The following is a 17,244-nucleotide window of genomic DNA, read 5'->3' on the forward strand; positions in this document are numbered from 1 at the left end:
TTGAGTTATGCTGGCAACCATGTAACCCCCAGCTCCTCCCCAATATCGCCTCCAGTGCTGCCCCTGACCTGCCCTGCCCACTTTTATGTTGGGTGGTCTGTGGGGATATTTAAAGGCACTGTCCAATTGTCATTGAATATCTCCACGTAGGCAGTGGTAAGTGATTTAAGCGGGCAGGAGAGGCTCCTGCTCACTTACATCTCTTTGAATATTGGCGGCATAAGAACAAAGTGAAACAGTTGCAAAGGCATTAAAAGTTCCAAAGGATTTTTGAGATCCTGGGTCTCTTCTGCACAGTACTCTCTTCCCTAATATCATAAATTCCACACACCTCTTGACAGACTGGACAGTTGTTAAAATCATTACTCCCCTGTATTGTGCCTCACCTTGAGATACTACTGAAAAAGGTGTGAGCAAAATCTAAATAAATAAATTGTCCTTTCTATGGTAGTCAGCTGCCTTACTCCTATTTCCTTCAGCTTTATACTCTAGCTCCTGGGCATAAGTGAAGCTCTATATTCCACTTCTCTCATTCTCTTTTGGTTGGAAAAAGAATCTTTTGCGCCCAAATCACATTTCTCTCCATCAGGGGCATAGCCAGGATTCAATTTTTGGGAGTGTCCAGGGGTCAGCAATGCAATTTATCTCTACTCCCCGCCCCTTCGCATTAATAAGTTTACCTTTGCTGGTGGGATTGTCCAATCCCCACCTGCTGATGAAATCTGCTGCCTGGAACTGTCTCAGCAGTGAAGAAATCGGTGGCCTCCTTTCCAACCGCTGACACGATACTCTTCATGCATGGTCAGTATGCGCATGAACTGAGCATGCATGAGGAGAGCCGGCATCGGTGGTTGGAAAGGTGGCCACCGACTTCTTTGCTGATGAGGCACCACTGGGGCAGTTCTGGACAGCAGATCTCATTGGCTGGAGGGGATTAGGCACCCCAGCCAAGCAATCAACAGGTACTTTGGGTTATGGTGGTGGCCTGAGCCCAAAATGGGGTGGGGGTAAGAGTGACTCAGGCCCCCACTCTCTCTCTCTCTCTTTTGTGGCTCTATGTTTCCCAGTGATCCCTTCTCTTAGATTAGGCAGGTTAGGAAACACACAATAATTGGGCCTTTCCTTCACTCTTTCAGGGTCTTAGCACACATCAACTCCATCATTCCCCAGCATCCTCCAATTACTTCCCTGATAACTATAGGCTAGCAACTGCTTCATTTTCTCTCTCTCTACTCTGAGGATCAAGATCAGATATCCCTGATTATCTATCCTTCCTCTTCTCTCTATGCCTCAAGGTACAGCAGGGGATCAGATTGGCAACCTCTGATCAGTCTATTCTCATTGAGAACAGGACTCTCTTCTTTCAGAATGTAGCAGGAGAAAGCCTTGGATCAGGCTGGCAACTACAGTGCTTTCTCCATTCCTCTTAGCCCCAAGAGCAGGGAAGGAAGCCTCAAATGGGCTCAGAATGGGGTAACCTACCTACTGTACTTCGCCACATCTCAAGAAAGATATAATGGAATTGGAAAAGGTGCAGCGAAGGGCGACAAAAATGATAGCGGGGATGGGACGACTTCCCTATGAAGAAAGACTAAGGAGGCTAGGGCTTTTCAGCTTGGAGAAGAGACGGCTGAGGGGAGACATGATAGAGGTATGAGTGGAGTGGAACAGGTGGATGTGAAGCGTCTATTCACGCTTTCCAAAAATACTAGGACTAGGGGGCATGCGATGAAACTAGTGTAGTAAATTTAAAACAAATCGGAGAAAATGTTTCTTCACCCAACGCGTAATTAAACTCTGGAATTTGTTGCCGGAGAATGTGGTGAAGGCGGTTAGCTTGGCAGAGTTTAAAAGGGGGTTAGACGGTTTCCTAAAGGACAAGTCCATAAACCGCTACTAAATAGACTTGGGAAAAATCCACAATTCCAGGAATAACATGTATAGAATGTTTGTACGTTTGGGAAGCTTGCCAGGTGCCCTTGGCCTGGATTGGCCGCTGTCGTGGACAGGATGCTGGGCTCGATGGACCCTTGGTCTTTTCCCAGTGTGGCATTACTTATGTACTTCTACATGCTCCTAGTTCTGGACCCCTCGGGGGTAAAAAGGGAACTCAGGGAAGACAAGGCCACAGCAGAGAGATTAAATGAATTCTTTGCTTTGGTCTTCACCGAGGAAGATGTGGGAGAGATATTGGTGCCAGAAATTCAGTGCTAACGAGTCAGAGAAACTGAATCAAATATCTCCGTAAACCTGGAAGATGTAATAGGGCAATTTGACAAACTGAAGAGTAGCAAATCGCCAGGACCGGATGGTATATATCCCAGAGAATTGATAGAATTGAAAACTGAACTTGCAGAACTATGGTTAGTAATATGTAATTTATTTTTAAAATCAAGCATGGTACCAAAGATTGGAGGATGGCCAACGTAACGCTGATTTTTAAAAAGGGTTCCATACGTGAACCTGGAAATTACAGACTGGTGAGCCTGAAGTCGGTGCCAGGCAAAATGGTAGAGACTGTTATAAAGAACAAAATTACAGAGCATATACATAAGCATAGATTAATGAGACAAAGCCAACGTGGATTTAGCAAAGGAAAATCTTGCCTCACCAATCTACTACACTTCTTTGAAGGGGTGAACAAACATGTGGATAAAGGTGAGCCGGTCGATATTGTGTATCTGGATTTTCAAAAGGCATTTGACAAAGTACCTCATGAAAGATTCCAGAGGAAATTGGAAAGTCATGGGATAGGAGGTAGTGTTCTATTGTGGATTAAAAACTGGTTAAACGATAGAAAACAGAGAGTAAGATTAAATAGTCAGTATTCTCAATGTAGAAGGGTTGATAGTGGGGTTCCGCAGGGGTCTGTACTGGGACCACTGCTTTTTACCATATTTATAAATTATCTAGATATGGGAATAACTAGTGAGGTAATTAAATTTGCTGATGACACAAAGTTATTCAAAATTGTTAAATCGCAAGAGGATTATGACTGGTTCCGGGGCACAGAGGAGTTCTCCAACACTAAGATGGAATTACAAATGGTGCCCAGAACACACTTCACAAATTACTTCCATACTGGAGGAGGGCCCATCCCAGAATTGTTGAAATACTCAGGGATAATGCCATCAGCAAATCTGACATGGGCCTGGATATGCCGGCTACCTAGATTTTCAGCTAGAGTGATACCATTCAGGTCCATCTGTGGGAACAGGAACTTTGCACCTGGAAATCTGTATGCGGTGTTCCACAGATGGAAACAAAAAGGGATAGAATACCTTCTGCAAGTGCTTACTAGAGAAGGCAAAATGAAGCCGTTCATAGAACTTCAAAAAGAGTTTGGGATTGCAGAAAAAGATAAATTCTCCTAACTGCAACTTAAACATTATGTCGACACCTTACCATGGGAAGATTTAGCAGAGGACGTGCAGGAGGAGTTAGGAACAGCGTTCTCGATGGAAGCACAACAAGAAGTCCCACTAACGTATCATCATAGACACAACCGGGATACGGCTGCCGAAATAGACTATATAAGGCTGGCAGAGCAATGGAGTAAAGACTTACCGACAAGGATACAAACAGCGCAGTTGAAAACGCATATTTTATCCATTAGACGCTTAACCAAAGCAGCGAGTCATTGGGAAATGCAGTATAAATTTGCGCTACGAATATATGTAGCCCCGCGGAGAGCATTCCATATGGGAGTGTCTCTGTGGGGTGAATGCTCAAAATGTGGAAAAGAAGGGGCAACATTGGGCCACATGTTTTGGAGCTGCGGAAAGGTGGAAAGATTTTGGAGGTCTATAACGACTTATGCTTCGAGACTATGGAACTCAAGATGGACATATGATGCGGCTCTATTGTTTGGACAACCTGGGTTAAATAGGCCCAGGCCTAAAGGTTATGCGGAATTTGTGTCCAAAGCAACTATTGTTGCCAAGCAGGTGATCTTGGTGGAATTGATATCAGAAAAACCACCCACCAAACAGATGTGGAGAGTAAAAATGTTGGCCCTAATGTGCTTGGAGCGTCAGGAGAACTTTAACCTATATTCAATGGCAGGGAAGAAATTCCAACAATGTTGGGCCCCCTTGTGGCAGACTCTTACACCAGCTGCCCAGAGTTATTTGTTAAATTTGTAGAAGTAAACCCGGTAATAAGGCCGAGAGATGAGATCGTTATTGTGGTGGTTATGTGTCTTGGTGGGGTGGGGTTGGCGGCAGGGGAGGGATTTGGTCTAGGTAGGGATGGGAGGGTAGGGTGGAGAGGGAAGAAAAGAAGAAATGGCGACACTACCAGATATTTGTACAGTTGGGCATTGAGAAGAAAGTCATAAGAAAGCAAATAATGTGTAAGTTGGTAACTGTCAGAATGAAAAATGTAATGTATGATTACCTTGGTGGTCTGCCGTAATAAAAAAGATTGAAACAAATCGCAAGAGGATTGTGAAAAATTGCAAGAGGATCTTACGAGACTGGGAGACTGGGCATCCAAATAGCAGATGACGTTTAATGTGAGCAAGTGCAAAGTGATGCGTGTGGGGAAAAAAGGAACCTGAACTATAGATACAAGGTGCAAGGTTCCACATTAGGAGTCACCGACCAGGAAAAGGATCTAGGTGTCATCGATACGTTGAAACCCTCTGCTCAGTGTGCAGTGGCAGCAAAGAAAGTAAATAGAATGCTAGGTACCATTAGGAAAGGAATGGGGAATGACTTGGGGAGATGGTGAAAAATCTTAATGGAATTACAGTAGATTCAGGAGGGATCAGCCCCTATAACAGCTGCTGATCACAAAGATATGCCAAAAAGAACTGGGTCTCTCTCACTTAGCCCAGGGGCAGAGAGGAAGAGCTGGCCCTAGCTCAGAGCTAACAGCCAATAGGGAAAACTCACAAAGAGTCAATCATAGGATACTGCAAACTATAGGAAAGCAGCCCTAAAACACAGTGCTAACTATACACAAACAATACAACTAAGCATGCTCAATTTCACTAAAAGGAGTATGCAGCACTTGAGGGGAGATAGAGCAGGGCAGGCAACATGGCGGCGCCAGAGACCGGCGCTGGATGCTTCAGCTGGCAGGGGTTGGGGATCCCCGCCAGCCACGGTATTTGCTGTGGCAGTGGGTAGGTAGCAGCAGCATGGCGGGGGGCAGCGGCACACCAATATGTGCCCCCCCACCTCGGGCTCTGGCACCCTCCCACCCCGAGGTCTGGCTATGCCCCTGTTCTGGACTGTTGAAGGTGATTTTATGAAGTCTCAGATTGGCCTCTGTCAGTATTGCATGTGTTCTCTTTAATAAGACAATGACTTCTCCTACGGTAGGTACAGACTTCAAACCATTGTCAACATAAAAGTTCTTTTAATGAAGGTCTGGCATTTGTGCCATATTCTCTGTGGGTGTACAGACCTCTCGAATAAGCAGTGGAACCTTATGCCTTCTGGGACCCTGAAGCAGTTAAAACGCTGGCCAACATTGGCCCGGGGCATTTCTGCATCTTAAAATTTCCACCAGATGCGTTTTGAGTGCTACATATTCGTCTTGAGATAAGTCATTACTTTGTGGGAATGTTTTGCCGATAATGAACTAAGGTGTTTTTGACTGCCTTAGCTCTTTAAAAACTGTGTGTTTTGAGCTACTTTGAGGCTTTTCCTTCCCCTACTTTTTGTAGAAATTCATTTCTCTAATTGTTACATTAAAAGTTTCATCTTTTGTGGATTACTGTTTGTTTTGCCATATTTCTTTCACCTTCTTGGGCTGTCCTTCCAAGCCCAAAGGTTGCTACTGCAGGTGATGGACTATTACCAAAGACATGAGCTCTCATTCTGTATTCCACAATTTCCTGGTTGATATTGTTCTCACAATACCACAGGAATCGCAAATAATTTCTGTAGTCTAGGTGTATGACAAAGAAATTGAACATTTGCTGGATATATGCTGTTAGGGTTATAGGGTCCTTTCCGAAGTGCATCAAGGCTCCTAATAGGTTGTTAATCATGTCAGACCCATAAAGCAGCACATTTTTGAGTGAGATTCCTTGAAATTGAGCACTGGAATAGTGCTGATCCTGATCTGGCCTGGTTTTTGAGGGTGATACACACCAAAGGTAGGTAAGTATTAAGATTCTTCATTGTCTTAACGGTGGAACTGGCTCTGCATGGCCATTATCTAACATATTCTGCCGAAATGTTGTAAAGTGCTGTTTTCTCTCTGGTTTCCTTCTTGAGTCTTCTGCAATGAGGTGAGTAAAGAGAACATTTGCTCTCTGTTATTAGGTAATCATGATCTGGGTGGAATGGTAACAGAGCCACCCAGATGTTAGACTCATCCTTGTAGAATTTCTTATCCATAATTCTCAAGAACTCTCTGTCTTCTACTGAAAGAGTTTGTTTGTTGTCATCCTTGGTGACTTGTAACACCGAGTTCTTCAGATGATCTCCTAAATCTGGTGGAGAGGTGTCCTGACAAATGGTTGAGTTGAGATCTGGTTCTTCTCAGCTGTAAACCTCCTTCACATGCAGATGGTTATGACACAGCTTGAATAAGGTGGTGTGCCCTTTTTCCAAGAGGTCACCTACTATCACTCATCCCAGGGCACATCAGTAGGCATATGGGGTGTCAGGTGAACCTGCACATAACCCACGAACTCTGATCAATGTTGATGCATCTCTTCCCAACAAGAGTAAGATCCTGGCATTTGGGTCCAAAGGCTGCAGATACTCTGCTATAGGTTGGAGATGTTGATGGTGTTATTCAACCTCTGGTGTAGGAATTTCTTCTTGGTTATCAGGTATTTGATTATATTCAATAAGAGTCGGTAAATGGGTCTTGTTGCTACCATCCATCACTTCTATCCACTTGCTCTTCTCCCTATCCTCTGTGTCATCCCTGTACAGGACTTGAGGTGGTAGGGGATAGCAAGCTCCTTGGATGTCAAATAGGTCAAAAAGCTCTGCCCTTGCTAAGAACTGGTTACTCTGCTCATCTATGATGACATATGTCTTTACTGCATTTTCTGGTTGCTCTTTTGATGTATACTGTCTTTTCTGGTTGCTTTTTTTGGATATAACTTAGCTACATATATCTTGGTACATCACTGTCCTGTGCAGCCTTCTCCACACACTTGTGTACAGTTTTGAGTAATGTTCAGTGGTGATGCTTGCTCTAACTCCTTCTCCCCACCATGGCGTGACTCTGAGGCTGGAGTGTAAGGCAATAACATGCTGGTCACTATTGCACTCCGTACTCTTTATGGCTGCTTTACAGTCTTTAGCCATGTGCTTGGATAAAGAGCAACTTTTGTAGCAGATTCTGTACTTTTTTAACACATCACGTTATTTTAAAGGCCTCTCCCTAAACCCTCTACATTTCTTGAGGATGAGGTTTCTTATGTATAGGACACTGTCTGCCTGGATCCTCTACTTTCTGTGTAGTAGGAGGACGATCAGTTGGTGGGATTCCTGTGGGTGACATCCATCATATGTACAGCTATAGGCCTCCTGGTGTTGACGTACTTCTTGACCAGCCTTTCACTCGGAAAGCAGGCTGTCTTGACTGCTTCAGATACATCAAATACGAGGCTGGGGTTATTTCTCCTCTTTGCCAAGTCTCGGATCAACTTCATAAAAACTGTGAAGGGAGGAAACCTCTCTTGGTGGTCCTCTTTATATACGGCACCTAGTGATGACCGTTTTTCTCATGTCATACAGCAGCTTTGATATAATTTCATTTATGCACCAAGCTGTGTCCAAATAGTACACTGGAAGGTTCAGATCAGCTTTGAGTGCTTTCAATTCCTCGAGGAGATCTCCTAAACCCTGTAACTTATTATATTTATTTGTGACCTTTGGAAAGCCCCTTATTCTCTTCATCAATGCCTGTTGGACAGCTTCAGGGTTGCAGTTGCCTCTGTAGTATGCTTTGCTTAAGGCTTGCTTCTTTCAAGTGATATAGACTCTGGTGCAGAGGAATGTCCTTGCTTAGAATCTTATGACTCTTCTGAATCTGACCATGACTGTGTGCTTTTTGTGAGAAAGGGTATTTATTTATTTTAACACATTTATACCCCACATTTTCCCACTAGTAGTAGGCTCAATGTGGCTTACACAAGACCGTAGGGCAAACTACAGTTCAGTAAAATACAATTAAACAGTGTAATAGTAAAATATGAGCCTTCCCACATATGCTGCTGTTTGCTGTGCAGAATCTTCTAAAATAATGTGGCTGAACTTGCTCTCCTGTCATCCTGCCTTATAGCCTTTGCAGGGCCTTCATGGCGGCTGCTTCTTTTTCTTGCTGGAGCAGCTTCAAAGTGATGTCTAACTCTGCCTTCTTACATTCAGAGGCAGCAGCAGCTTTCTTTCCCTCTTCTTCCAGCTTAAGTTTCTCAAGTTCTATGGCTGCTTCTTGTTTACTATAAAGAACTTTGATTTGGCAGCTTCGACCTTAGCTCAGACCCAAAGAGCTGCTGCACTGGTTGCAGACTGTCTGATATGGCTTACCATGTCTGACATAGTGAGTGAGTGAAGGGAGATAAAGACCTGTACAGTCCATCCAGTCTGTCCAACAAGATAAACACATTTTACTTGATATGTGATACTTTATATGTATACCCGAGTTTGATTTGTCCTTGCCATTCTCAGGGCACAGACCATAGAATTCTGCCCAGAACTCTTCTTGTGCTAAAAGTTCTGAAGCTAACGTCGAAGCCCTTTAAAATTTACACTCGAGCCCATCCCTATCTATTCAGTCACGATCATGGCATAGAGCGTAGAAGTCTGCCCAGCACCAGTTTTGCTTCCCAATTACCAGCGTCGCCACCCAATCTCTGCTAAGATTCCATGGATCCATTCCATCTAAACAGGATTCCTTTGTGTTTATCCCACGCATGTTTGAATTCCATTACCATTTTTAACTTCACCACCTCCCGCGGGAGGGCATTCCACATATCCACCACCCTCTCCTGAAAAAATACTTCCTGACATTACTCCTGAGTCTGCCCCCCTTCAACCTCAATTCATGTCCCCTAGTTCTACCACCTTCCTGTCTCCAGAAAAGGTTTGTTTACGGATTAATACCTTTCAAATATTTGAATGTCTGTATCATGTCACCCCTGTTTCTCCTTTTCTCCAAAGTATACATGTTCAGGGTGGCAAGTCTCTCCTCGTACGGTTTGCAATGTAAATCCCATACCATTTTCGTAGCTTTTCTTTGCACCACTTCCAGTCGTTTTACATCCTTAGCTAGATACGGCCTCCAAAACTGAACACAGTACTCCAAGTGGGGCCTCACCAACTGGAGTATTGTGTTCAGTTTTGGAGCCCGTATCTAGCTAAGCACTTTAGAGACTATAACTTGTAGAAGTTCTAGTGCTGTGCCTACAATTGCCAGACTGATCAATTTTCTCCTACTGGGTCTGTGTGAATTGCTGTGCCTTTAATTGCTTCTGCCACCATGGCCTGGCATATGAGACTTATGGCCTGGCATATGAGACTTATGGCCTGTTGTGTTTCTCTTTGGGCCAAACTGACTGATGCATTTTTCCTGCTTAGAAATTGTCAGTACTCTTCTGATTGTTGTTGATACTGGTTATAGGATATTTGCAGCTGGACTGTATTGAGGACTCCAGCTTTGCTCCCCTTTGAAATCTCAAACATTTCTTGCTCTACTTTGAGCCAGAGGTCCATATTTTTCTACTTCAATTCCATACATCTCTTTAGCTTTATATGTAAACATGTGTCTTTCTGGATCTTCCAGACCCCTTTCTCACTGCCCATACTGACTTGTGCAGTATCTTCTGTGTCACCCTGCTCAATTACTTCTCTGTCTGGCTCAAGAAACTCTTGCATGGCTTGCACAGGTAAAATAAACCCCTTATTTGTGTTTTTCTCTTAAGCACCTTGCAGAGAGAACCTTAGCTTTGTGTCAACATTTTGCTTAGTAGGGACAGCAAGGGAGGGGGTAAAGGGCATGCTGCTCTCTGCTTCCCTCTGTTACACAAGCACCTTAGTTAGGAAGCCCTATATGAAAATTCCTTTCTTTTACTTTGTATCTTGCAGGCAGTGTGTGTGTGTGGGGGGGGGGGGGGGGAGCTCAACAGATATTTTTGCTCAAGACTGAAGGAAGCTGGAAGTCACTATATGGCAATCCTCTTTTTTCTAAATAGCCTGCAGGCAGAGAGTTAGCTTAATTGTAAGTTTGTTTGCTGTCAGAGATGGGAGAAGAGGCACAGCTTCTTGCTCTGTGCAAAGAACCTGGCTTTAGCTAATTAATTATGCAGGTTTGCATTATAAGCTCTGAATGGAGACTGTCTGCTTCTGTTTGCAAAAATGACCAGCATCAGTCTCACTTAAATTCACACAATAATATTCCAAGCCATGCAATTTTTAGGTTTGATAAATGTCTTCAGAGACAGTGTTTTCTTAGTGCACAAAAACTTTCTATATAGCTCTCCAGCAGCAAGTGTTATGAGGCTTTTTACTTTAACAATCTAGACTTCCTCTCAAACTGATACCATAATTACTTTCAAGAAATGCAATTTTAACTTTGTTACTGTCACAATGAGGAAGAATGCTTATAATTACTGCGTATGCACACATGCACTTCAACTGCAACATGTCCTGTTATCCACACATGAGATAATTTGAGAATGTCCACTAAAATCTTTGTTAGCAGAATTCACTGAGTTATTCTAAGTTTTTCATTCCCCCTGAGATTTTTACTGTAGTATCCAAACATTTTCACTGCGCTGTTCTAGGCAAAGTATAGTGTAGCTTAAACAGTCAGCTAAACCATCCCCAAGTAGAAGTTTTAGCTGTAGACTCTCAATTCTTAAGCAAATCTTCTTTATTGTAGTACTCATAATAAACAAAGAAATACAACATGCAGTTCAGTTGCCTGGACAGAAATATTGACAGAGTCTACATCTAGCCACCTCAGAGGCAAAGAGATGGCCAGAACCTCAGCCCAGCTGAGAGGAAAATCTGTAACACTCAAAGGGGAATAAGGAGGAGGGAAAATGAATATGGAATGATTTGGGGAGATGGTGAAAAATCTTGATGGAATTACAGTAGATTTAGGAGGGATCAGCCCCTAGAACAGCTGCTGATCACAAAGGCATGCTAGGAAGAACTGGGACTTTATCACACAGCCTGAGGGCAGAGAGGGAGGGCTGGCCCTAGCTCAGAGCTAACAGCCAATAGGGAAAGCTCACAAATAATCAATCACAGGATACTGCAAACTATAGGAAAAGTAGCCCTAAAACACAGTGCTAATTATACACAAACAATGCAATCAAATACAGATAATACTCAATACTAAATATACTAAATACACATAACAATATAGCCTGCCTCCATGAATATGGGGGCAGAACACAAACTGAATCCTAGTAATAAGACAAGCATGAAACAGTGTCAGAAATATAAACATTTAACAGCACTGTAATGCAATCATATAACAGAAATATGATGTCATCAGAATATGAATGATACTATAATAGGCAGCATAGAAAAACATTCATATAGATGTCAGCACAATACAAATGGAACATCTTAATAGGCATGCATTAGAACATTCGAATAACATAGATATTATGCTGATGCTGTTCATAAAGGGTACATACAATACAATGAAACATCTTACTATGTAGACAAGGAGGCAAGTGAAGTTGAGATGTATAGAGAGGAAACACTGAAGCTAAATTATATGTACAGTTGAATAAGATATATTCAAGCTCATTTTCAAAGCACTTAGCCTCCCAAAGTTCCATAGAAACCTATGGAACTTAGCCTCCCAAAGTGCTTTGAAAATATGCCTCATTGACTCCTAAAACAGGCACTGGATTGCCAAAACACAGTTCAATGTTGAGTCTAATTAAGTTGGACTATATCCAATGTATTTTTGGACAATAAATTTGGATTTTATTTACCTTGCTCTCTGGGTTTGGTTCCTTTAGTCGATGACCACTGGTCCTTTCCTAATCTTTTCCTTTTGATATTTGATTGTAGTATATAATATTTAAAATTTTTTAGCTATTTCTGCTACCTTTGATATGGGTGAACTATTTAATCTTGGTGAAAGGTTGTAATCTTTAGGTATTGCAGGGTGCATATTGGATTCATTCACATCTTTTTTAAATGAACAATATTTTAGAGTTTCGCAAGGATCTAATTTCTCTAGTTGGTCAAAGATAACCTCTGTTGTTCCACAAGGCTTGGCTTTATCAGTCCTCTGGTTTATCATTTACCTTACACCTGTTTACAAATTTTTGGAGAATAAATAAATATAAATATTTTTGGTATTGCTCTAGCTTGGTTCCTCCTTTTTTTCTTTTTTGCTTCTGTCTACTCAAGTTTCACCCTCTTTCACAGCTTTCTCCTTCTTAATTTTCAGCTACCTATCAACTTTGCATCTCCTTCTCTCATGCCCTAGCTCTCCCATTTTATATCTCATTCCTTCCCCAGCTTCCCATTCCCTTCCATCTACTCCCCATTACCACATTTCTACCTCTGTACTCACTATCCTCCTTTCAATAATCTTCTTGCCACTCCACTCCCCAGCCTCCCCCACATGGTTTCACCATTTCCACTATCTCCCCTCCTTCTCTACACTCTTGTAGCCCAGCATCTTCTCTTCCTCTTCTACCCCACCCCACCCTCATGCCCTGACATCTCCTTGTCCCTTTCCCTCCAACCCCTGAACATCTTCCTATCCTACCTCTCTTCCATTCTCCCCCTCCCCGGATGTCCATCATCTCTCCTCTCCCCCCCCCCTCATGGTCCAAAATTGCTACCTTTCTCTTTCCTACTATTCTTTCCTCCCCCTCCCATGTGCCAGCATCTCTCTTTTTCCTCTTTCCCATTGTTCAGCATCTCTCCCTCCTTTCCACCCCAGATCTAGCAGTTCTCTCTCTCCCTTTCATCCTGAGTCAAACACCTCTCCCTTTCTTTCCAACTGCCCCCCCCCCCCATCCAGTATCTGTCCCTCTCCCCCTGCCATCCCCAAGACCATCATTTCTCCCTTTTTCAACCCTCTCTCTATCCCTTTCCACTACATTCTCTCCTTTCATGTGTTTCTGGCTCCATCATTTCTTCTTCTTTCCCTCTCCCCCCTACACTGATCTACCTTAAAACATCTCCGGTATCTCTTTCCTTTCTCCCTACCCCAGTCTGACAGAGTCATACACTCATTTACACCTTCTTCAGGGCAAGTGTAAATTTGTATAGCCTGCTTTAGGTGCTTACTTTATAATGGATACATAAGCATCTTTGTTGTCATTATAAAGCAGGTATGAAGTTGGGCATCAAACAGAAGTTGGCCTGATGTTATAACCAAGCAATTTTCTTGAATGAGAAATTATTTATATACCTCCAGATTCTATGTATGGCCCTTTGAGATGCATGTGTAAATTTGGATGTGCGTCCAATTTCCACATGCAACTTAATTGAATAACAAGTCAATCGGCGCCGATAATTAGGCAATAACAAGCAATTATCAGCATTAATTGGCAATTAGACTTTACGTGCACATCTCTCTTGGCATATTTCATAAAGAGGTGCATGTAAATTCTAGTGTGTGGACCCCAAAAGGGGCGTGGTCATGGGAGAAGCATGGGTGGATTCAGGGATGTTCTTGCAATTTACGAATGTTGTTACAGAATTAGGGGGATCAGCACCTAATTTATGTGCAAAGATTTACACCAGGTTTTCATTGGTGTAAATGGTCGCACTTATATCTAGTTGTGGTTCCTGGTGCTAAAAAGTGTTATTCTATAAACTATGCCTAATTAAGTGCAGTTTATAGAATAGCGTTGAGCTATTTTTTCCAGCGCTGATTTTTTTAGGCACCATTTATAGAATCTAGTCATTACTCTATTATAGCTATAATGAAAATAATAAGCAGAATCATGTTTTCTTACATGTTACTAATGAATTAGGTTGTTTTTGTTTTCATTATGATTTTACTTAATACCTGAACACAGCAGAAACCTGGTCCAGCAAGTGCTCTGCAGAACCTAAAGCGACAAGCATAAACTTAAGTCTACATTAACCCTGCCTTTCGAGATTTAGTTCTATTTTGTAGATTCTTAAAATTACAAGCTTGCATCTTTTTTCTTCTTTATAAGGGAATTACCTGATAAATACTGTCTAAAATTGATATGCATGATGAAGTCTGTATTAGTATATAATATCATGTGAAATGATGCTTGGGGGAACCACACATTATTCTTATATAGCAGAGAAAACGTAAAATAAGTTTATACTGATCATACTTACTGTGTGTGTCTACAACTTCAGGGATAGTATCTTTAATCTCATTTCCAATCGCCCCATAACTAGAATGGTGGTGATGGTGGTGGTGGTGATGATAGTGATGCCTTCCAGGTGCTTTTGTGGCAAACGGAGTTCCTCCATTTTCCTCAAGGTTGAAAGGATGAAGGTCGGTATTGTTCAAAACTTGAGGTACTTTAGGATAGCTATATAAGAGACAAATCCATTTTGAAACAGTTCCAAATACACATATTGCACAGTATATAAAATACAATCTAAAAATAAAAACAAAAACCTTTAGACTGACAACTATTCATAAGGACCATATTCTAATTTAAAGATCAATCAATAGGGTAAGAAAGGGGAAAAAAACAAGTCACTTCTTTCATACGGTTTCAAAATACATTTTATGAAAGCCTTGCATGTCCTGCACACACAACCCACAAGTGAAAATCTATGAACTTTTGTCCTTAAGTGAATTGTTGGCGAAACCATAGTACTGAAGTTACCTTGCTGCTGACTATGGATATGATGCAATAGGGATTGGATCATCATTGTAAATATTTTTTAGTTTTGTTGGATGTTTCACAGCATTTGATAAGGTGAATCATGGAATTTTACTGAACAGATTACTAGCTTGATAAATTTCTGGGAATGTGTTAGGTTGGTTTAGATCTTTAAGTGATAGACAGCAAGAAGATTGTGTTGGTGATCGATTTTCCACTCATAGGAAGTTGATAACTGGTGTGCTGTAGGGCTATTTTTTATCAGCAGTATTAATGTCTATTTGAGATGGGTTCTTGACAATTGGTCTAATGACAGTTAATCTAATGGACAATTGGTGAAATGACAGTTTGTGTAAAACACACAGGGCCTTATTCTATAATGGTTATGCTCCTAAATTTATGAGCATAATCTATGCTAATAAATTTACTCTCCTAAATTAAAAGCATAATCTATTTTGAAGCATAGATTAAGCTCATAATTTAGGAGCATAAACGTTATAGAATAAGGCCCACAATGGCTAATGGGTCAGTTGGTCTAAAGATCATTTTTCTAATTGTACAATAGGTCTAATGGCTCAATTAGTAAAAACAAAAGAGGAGACAGGATACTCATGCAAAAATCAGTGTAATCAGTTAATTTTATAGACATATATATGAGTGAAGAAAGCTAATGCTGCCGTTAATGATTATTGTGACTGCTTACTCATTATAGTCTCTATCTTCACATCTCCAGTAGTAAGCAGTTTCTCTCGTCATCTTTCTGACATGCTTAAGTCACAGTCACAGAAGATAACCTTGGGCAACTAACTTCTCTTTCCTGAATCTACTAAGTCGTAGAACTCCATTCCTTAATATATAATAATCACTAGTAAAAAAGGCCCGTTTCCGAAACCAATGAAATGGGCGCTAGCATGTGGTTTTTTTTGTGTGTGTGTATGTGTCACAGAGTTATTTTGTGTGTGTGTTTGTGTGAGTGTGTGAGGGTGCGGTATGTGTGCAGGTTGTTGATGTGTGTCTTTTTTTGTTTTGTTTTTTGCTTGGGGGTTGGGGGATGTGGGTAACGGCTTGCCTGAGGACGGGGATGGTTGTTTTAAGTTGGCGGAAGGGAGAAGAGCACAGTCTCGGGCCATCGGGGGGTGATCCGGTATGTTTGGTCCATTTCAGGCCGGCTGCAGGGGAATGCTGGAACATTTATGCGCTGCAGGTATCAGCGCCGTCTTTTTCCGGGTGCTCGGGGAATCCCCGAGGTGGGAGACTGCTTGCCTGAGGCTGGGGATGGTTGGGCACGTCCTTGGCCGCTTCGGCAAAAGGGGAAAAGGAAGGGGGTGGGAAGTTACCTGCAGCCGCCTGAGAAACCATGTATTCTTTGTTTGTTTTGTATTATTAGTTTGCATTTCTGTTGAAGAAAGAGTAGATGCCTTTTGAATGATGGAGGTGGTGCGTCGGTGTGCGGTTGTTTTGTTAGTTTGGCAGCCAGTCTCCAGCGATTCCTAGGCAGGGAAGGAGTACTCCTCCCCCTTCCTTGGTCGCTGTTTGCTGCTGGCTGGATCGCGGGTAATCCTTCCAGCTGGGCCGCAGCTTGTCCTGTTCGCCCACGTCCCAGATGGTGGCGGGCACGTTGTTTTCCGACTCCTCTGACTCCATGTCAAGCGATCCCAAATATAGTCTGTGCTATAGGCCCTCTGGCACTCTTCAGTACTGGCATTAGGCATTTAAAAATTTCTCCCCCCCCCCCCTCCCCCGGTCTATTTTTGCACATACCCACAGCAGGAATATTCTTCTCTCGTTCCAGCGGTGGTTCTGTGCTCTCCGTGCTGCACAGATAATGAGCCATTCTGCTGGGGAATGCTCCCCCCTTATTGTCACGTAGTTTCCTCTGATTGGTCCATCTTACGTTGCCTAGTGTTGCCTGGGAACGGTGTTGTGATGGTCCTTTGTGTTTCAGAATGTTGAGGATGTTTTTTCTGATTGGTCCGTCATGCGAGGGCGGGGCAGAGAGACATGGTCAGTGTTATGGCTTCACCACCATGAATCCATGAACCCTTCAGTGAGTGACTGAGTGACTTCAGAACGTTGTCTTCAGAATGTTGAGGGTGAGTTTTATTATAGTAGATATTTATTCTTGTATTCCACATATTCCAAAGAATTACCTCAACGCAGAAAACACAAGATAACTGATACATTCTGGGAATAAAGTAAACAATCAAATATAAAAGATAAAACAATTAAAGCTATAAGTCTATATCTTGGTATAATACATTACTGTTGCAAAACAAATTGTTCAAATAAAAACCTTTTTAAATGTTTTCTAATCGGTAACTGACCATAACTCATTAGGAAGGAACTTCCAACAGGTAGCTGCTTTAGAAGACTCTGAGCTGTTGCAAAGTGCTCACTCAGTTTTCATGTCAGGCCCTCAAGTGACAGCATGGTCAATCTTCAACAAAATCACTGTCTTCGCT

At 42.2% G+C, this 17,244-nt stretch overlaps 1 protein-coding gene across 1 annotated transcript in view; it reads right to left on the reverse strand.

Moving 5' to 3' along the window:
* The window catches only part of LOC115473946 (band 4.1-like protein 4B), a 76,948-nt gene that overhangs the window by 28,022 nt on the left and 31,682 nt on the right, over window positions 1–17,244 (reverse strand). The window contains exon 2 of the mRNA XM_030209203.1: window positions 14,283–14,482. Within this exon, the coding sequence (XP_030065063.1) occupies window positions 14,283–14,482 (200 nt within the window). The remainder of the gene's footprint in view (window positions 1–14,282; window positions 14,483–17,244) is intronic.

Source organism: Microcaecilia unicolor, chromosome 1 (genome assembly GCF_901765095.1).
Source record: "Microcaecilia unicolor chromosome 1, aMicUni1.1, whole genome shotgun sequence".
Lineage (NCBI taxonomy): Eukaryota > Metazoa > Chordata > Amphibia > Gymnophiona > Siphonopidae > Microcaecilia > Microcaecilia unicolor.